Raw genomic sequence first — 6,156 nt, forward strand, 5'->3', positions numbered from 1 at the left:
CTCAGGAAGTGCAGTTAGTTACCTTGTGGGCACCATACTTACTCTGACAGCTTGTTGGACCATCATAAATGGGCAAGGCTTAGCGAAAGGTCAATATGGAGAGAAAAGGAGTTGCATAGGCTACTGATAATTTGGTTTCGTGTCTTACAGTTAAGCTGGATTGTGGGGGGAAAGTATTCCAGACGTCCCTCTCCCAAGCAACACTTTCCAGTACAAAATATGTATTCCTTCCAGCACGTTCTGGGTCTGTCGCAGGACCTCGTAGCAGTGGGATGTGCCCTTAACACCTCCAAAGGGAGGTTTCCAGATCAGATCCTCGTACCACCTCAACTGACCCCTTTCAACATGAAGGAGCAGCGACTCTACTCGGAGCTCCCTCTGGATCTCTGAGCTCCTCGACCTATTTCTAAGGCTGAGCCCAACCACCCAACAAAGGAAACTCATTTCGGCCGCTAGCATTCACAATCTCATTCTTTTGGTCCCTACTCAGATCTCATGACCATAGGTGAGGGTTAGAACGTCGATGGATCAGTAAATTGAAAGCTTTGCCTTCTGGCTCAGCTCTCTTTTCGCTACAACAGTCCAGCACAGCGCCTGCATCACTGCAGATGCTGCGCCAAACTGCTCCATCCTACCCTCACTCATGAAGGATACCCCAAGATACTTGAACTCCCTCGCTTGGGGCAGTGAATCATTCCCAAACCAGAGGGGCAATAAGGATGTGGATATCCATTATTTGTCATATAGGGTATTTATTGATCCATTCAAATAGACATAACAAACATGTTTCTCATTTTTATAGGCAAAATGCTGACTAGCTTAATTAAATAAATACCATAATCTAGGTCCCAAGTAAATCAGCCTCCTGCTGTATCTTTTCTGGTAAACCATGTTGCCTGAGAGATATTTAGGATTTGGGTTCAATAAAGTTAGTTTCCAAACATAAAAATGTGCAGCATATCTTCACACCAGGACTGGCACATGCCATAAAATCCTTGCATTAAAAATCATATTCTGAGATAATCATCACATTTTTTTTCATGCAATTTAGAGGTATGTGCCCACACCCATCATCCTCTCTGTAAATACTGTTAACAAGTCAGCAGATGGGTCCACAGCTCCGGTCCTCCAGCTAGACAACATATGGGTCTGTCACTTACAGCCTGTCCCATTACAGGAAGTGCATAACTTAATATAACAAGGCTTATATTTAACATTCAATCTCTGTTGTAACTCATACGCATAAATAAAACATAGTAATTGTTAGTACAGACGGCTTTGTCAGAGGTCAACCCTTCATCCATTCATGTTCACGCTGTATATCTGTATGATATTTGTGGTAGCTGAAACAATCATAGCAGTCCAGGCTTCCTTTTCCCCTGCAACTTCCTCCAGCTCCTCCCACAGGGATTTGCAGGTGTTTCTGAGAGATGCAACCTCTCCAGTATATCCTGGATCAACCCTGGGGTTTTCTCACTGGTAGCTGTGTTTGATGCATCTTCAAAAAGTCAGATTTTACCCAGTTTCTGTCCTCATCAGGTGTCCCATCCACCTGTACTTGCTCTTCTTAATGTGGGGGAGGCAGTGTTTCAACTACAAGTTTTTTCCAACACACTGAACTTTGCACACTGTCACGGAGTGTGAGACCAACCATCCTGTGGGTTGACCTTACTTTGGCTTTTCTAAAGTCATGATGCCCTTATACTCAAATTAAATGAAAAGATTTCAAAGAATGATCTTTCAATCCAACATGTCGATAAATGAGAGAGGACTGGAGCTGCTGTGCACCCATTCATTCATGTCTCCAAGGCATGCTAAAGTGTGTGGCCAGAAGCCTCTTCAGTGTCTCTCTGAGCCACAGGAGGGTTGTAAGTTGAGTCGTGCTGCACAGGTCATTCCGACACATTCTCTAGAAAAATTTGGCAGTGGGTTTAGGTTTCGGAAATTTCACCTGGAACATGTCCTCAGAGAAAGTTGGTGAAGTTCTCAGAAGGAAGGGCACTGTGGATCTTCGAAGGAAAACAGTCTCTCGCAATTTTGGTGGCAGGAAAAAAATGGAGAAGAGGCCTGTTTTTACACTCCACTGGATGAATGGTTTCTTCCTGCTTCCTCGTTGCTCATTAATAAATTGTGGTGTAAGAAAGGAGAAATCGGGGAGGAGTGGCTTGTGAGGTGGAACAGATCATTAGTTATGTGTGGTAATAATATTGATTTAGGGAACACTGTAGATATGGAGAGTGTGGGAGTGCAAGCTGAGTATCCACAGGAGGCTATGCAGCCTTCTCTTTAATGTCAACAGATTTATAATTGAACTGGATGGGTGATGGGTTGATGGCTTTGGCAAAATGTGTGGAAGCAAAAGCTGTGCATGTATCAAGAGTGCAGAGAGGGAGGTCTAGGTCAAGATGCGAGCCACCTGGGACTGAACCTCCCCGTCAGGGTGTGAAAGCAGCTGGACCAGTCTGCTGTGGAGCTGGGAAGACTCATCTAACATGACCCGGAAGAGACAATCCTGTTTCCGCCTCAGTTCATCAGCCACCTGGGCGGAAGGCCTCCAGGCCTTTAAGTTGCCCATGAATGTCAGCAGTCGCAGAAGCACCGCAGGGGCTGTCCGTGCGTCAAACAGCAGCACAACAGATGCTGGTGCCTATGGCAAAAAGCAGAAAAGACCATCATTAAAACTGGGATTTACAATGACATTTAGACCCCTGTCGCAACAGTTTGACCATGGCTATATAAAGAGAACTGAATACAGCAGTAAAGGCTCCCATTCATTCCAATGAAAGTTGCTCAGAGCTGTGAGATGCCAAAAAAAGCTTGATTTCTGCAGTATGAAATTACCCAGATCTTCCACATTGTGGGGCCAAGAGAGCACAAACACTAGTGACTTACAACGGCTGAACAGCAAACTTCTGCTGGCCAATAGCTAACCTCTGGTTTAGCCTCTGCTAATCTGAATGGGAATCAAAATTATTTAATTTTGCAACATATAGATTCTCAATATGTTATCGGACCAAGTGGATCAAATCTCAATAGTGAGACAAGTAATTTTGCGAGGGTCGGAATGCTCAAAAATTATATCTACTGATTTACAGACGTCTCTTTCCCAATGTAAGTCAACTGGAAAAGTCTTTCTGGGTCCCATGGCATCATGTGACGGACCTGGACATTGTAATTTCACATTTGGCCACTATGAAAATTGGCTTTGAAGCCGGGCACTGTTCCTGGGGGCTTAAATTTGACAACTAAAATGTTTGAATTATGCTGCACTCAGGCCCACCGTCGGGGGGGGGGGGGGGGGTCAAAGGGTACAGATGACCCCAGCCCAAGGCCAAGGCGGGGCCAATGAAAAGGTCTATAGTTGACCCTTAAATGGGATCAAGTTCAACAATTTACTTACTGACTTATATGCCAGACAATACAAGTGCATTTATGTATTTTTATCATTAAAACGCATTTTAACATGTCATCTGATACTCCCACCCCCACAGGTACCGTGAAATGGTGCGGTCCATCTGACATGGGGCAGGTGCAGACTTCAAATAAAAGGAGCAGAGAGGCGATGGCCAACTGCTGGCTGCCCTTCTAAATATTTTGATTAACACAACACCATGCCAGCTAACTTTTACATTCCCTTTCTTCTTACCTGAGCTTGAACAATGTCATCCATCATATCTGGATTGGATGACAAATTCACAAGGACTTTCAAAGCTTGAACCTGAGACAGAAATAAATAGAAAACCTTAATTCATACATTCACAGCTCTACCAGGCTTATCTTTTTCCAAGAGCCACAAATTTTCAAATGTGAAGATCAAGCAGGTGCAACCCAAAAAGATAATAACCTGTAATGTTTCATTGCTCACAACAAGTAGAGAGAGTAAAAGTGTAATTGAGTCCTTCAGCAAGTGTTGATGTTTGTCTGTGACTGAGAGGTTTGTCAGCAGCCTGAGAGCACCAAGTTGAAGCTCAGAGTTCACTGGTGATATCTCAATCAACTCCAGCACTTGTGGCACATAAACCTGTAAGACATGGACATGAATATATAACCAAAAAGACCTCATGGCAGCAACAGAATGCATGATATATTTGCTGTACAGTATCTGGCAACATACCTTTATTTGTTCCTGGTTTGGGATGTTCATACACAGATTATTTAAAGCATTCAGAGTCTGCACTCTGACCTCTGCCGCAGGATCAGAGAGGAAACCAGCTATGATGTGAATCCCATCAAATTCCCGTATTAGATTCTGGAGGATCAGACCAAAAAAAAAAAAAGAAAAGGAAAAAGAGATACGTAATTTCACAACAGAACTTTGTGTGACATCACTGACAAAATGCAACAGTTACATACGTTTACAAGTGGATTATTAGGTTTTTTAAAATGTATACTTATAGTTTACCGCCTTCTACCATTTCAGGAGTATTTCCAGGATCAGATCACTCCTTTCTAACAAATATCTGAGGGCTGTTATTGATGCATTCATAACCAGTCGATTAAATTATTGCAATTCCTTGCTCTCTCAGTACAAATCCTTCTCCTGCCTCCAACTCATCCAAAAAACTGCTGCCAGAATCTTGACTTGGATGAGAAAACATGACCACACCAATCACACCAATCCTGACTTTGCTAAACTTCTTGCACCCTGAGATCCTCGGACGCATCTTTTCCTGCTGTTTCTAGGTCTAGATTAATTCACAAAAGTGATAGAGCCTTTGCAGTCAGAGCTGCCAACTCTGTCTCGTCTTATAAATCACTCTTGAAAACCCACTTGTTTAATTTAGCCTTTCAGTGATTTTATCTGCTTTACTATTATGTGTTTTACTGTCTTACATGTATTCTGTTTTTATTGCCTTTATCTTGTTTTACTTGGTTTGTGTTTTATTCACTTTTGTAACTGTGTTTTGAAAGGAGCTATATAGTTTATTATTATAATTATAATTATAATTACAACAGTACCTGATTCACAGTAAAGGCAGCAGAATTTCCTAGTGTAAGTAGGATCCGACATTTGTCTGATGGATTACTGCTGGTCTGCAGACATGACAGCAGCATTTTCAAGTGCTGTGGATCCAGGTTGCCAGGGGACTGGTGGATGATGTCACCTATGGATCAAAATAAACCATTTATCCAACATTTATTGAACAAGTGCACTGGAAGAAACTGACTAGCTGTAGTTATTGTTTACAGCCCCAAACTCCCCAGATTATTATTATGTCAACGTCTTTCTGTCAAAGATGGGACCACATTTTGGGATTGACTGTGCGTGCTTTGCTGCTCATCTTCAGGTTTAGCCGTGTGATTGCTGTGACAGCTTAATGAGCTCTGGTGGTTCTTACCTGATGCAACATCCACAGGTCGGGGACACACAACATCCAGTCCAGACACTCTGGCCAACAGGGTGCCCGGCTGTAGAGTAACTTCAGTGGGCTGGCTGCTCTTCACACCAGGACTCTCACTGCCAGCACTTTTCTTGTTTCTTTTGAAGCCTCCCCTGCTGAAGAGTTTGTATAACCCGTAGGAAGCTCCAGCTCCGGCAACTATCCCAAGCAGCGCTTTCATGTTGCCGATCCTGGGAGTGATACTGCCGTCACCCATGCTGCTGCTTCGTCTTTAGCTAAACCCTGTTAGCTTAGCTAACGTTAAGCTACAGATGCTCTGAAACGTCGGGGGTCTAATCTGTTGACTCACCGGCTAACTAAACCGGCTACTTGGTTAGCTAGCGTCGACGACAACCCATCGAAACCACTACAAAACCCACCCACACTGATGCTGGCAGACACATTGTTCTGGCAACTGGAGAAGTTTGCTGACAAGCCACAGTTGTCAACAATGTCCTGGTCCGTTGTTGTGGGCAGCTGGTGTTGCCAGATTGGTCTGACGAAAAGAAGCCCAATCAGAGTTTAGTCCACGCCCAGCGGTCCTATCACCTCCGGTCCTCTGGTTTTATCACTATCATTCACGATATCGTCAAGAAAACTCAAAACCACGGTTACATTAATGATAGCGTTATTTATAATGGAAGTAAGAAATAACATACACGTATTTTGGATTATGGTGCAATAAAACGGGTACCACTTGTCTTCACAGTACTTTCATCGTGTAGTTTTGACGGCATAATAATTAGAATAAGATTAAAGTATTGATTTAGTTGTA

The 6,156-nt window shown here is 43.3% G+C and overlaps 1 protein-coding gene across 1 annotated transcript; it reads right to left on the bottom strand.

Moving 5' to 3' along the window:
* Nucleotides 1-721: 721 nt before the first annotated feature.
* Nucleotides 722-6,122, bottom strand: armc10 (armadillo repeat containing 10). The gene is made up of 6 exons (XM_049574663.1): nucleotides 5,340-6,122; nucleotides 4,960-5,105; nucleotides 4,115-4,249; nucleotides 3,845-4,021; nucleotides 3,647-3,718; nucleotides 722-2,647 (listed from the first exon to the last, which is right to left on the bottom strand). The coding sequence occupies exons 1-6, from the start codon at nucleotides 5,596-5,598 to the stop codon at nucleotides 2,396-2,398; spliced, it is 1,041 nt and encodes a 346-aa protein (XP_049430620.1). The 5' UTR covers nucleotides 5,599-6,122; the 3' UTR covers nucleotides 722-2,395.
* Nucleotides 6,123-6,156: the final 34 nt, after the last annotated feature.

Source organism: Epinephelus fuscoguttatus, linkage group LG4 (genome assembly GCF_011397635.1).
Source record: "Epinephelus fuscoguttatus linkage group LG4, E.fuscoguttatus.final_Chr_v1".
Lineage (NCBI taxonomy): Eukaryota > Metazoa > Chordata > Actinopteri > Perciformes > Serranidae > Epinephelus > Epinephelus fuscoguttatus.

What these genes read in the sequence shown, in the direction of transcription:
- armc10 (XM_049574663.1), bottom strand. Translation starts at nt 5,598, where the DNA reads ATGGGTGACGGCAGTATCACTCCCAGGATCGGCAACATGAAAGCGCTG. An exon ending in TGAGCAATGAAACATTACAG is followed by an intron (nt 3,719 to 3,844) that starts GTTATTATCTTT and finishes TTTCTGTCTCAG; the next exon opens with GTTCAAGCTTTGAAAGTCCT. An exon ending in ATGACATTGTTCAAGCTCAG is followed by an intron (nt 2,648 to 3,646) that starts GTAAGAAGAAAG and finishes TTTTTGCCATAG; the next exon opens with GCACCAGCATCTGTTGTGCT.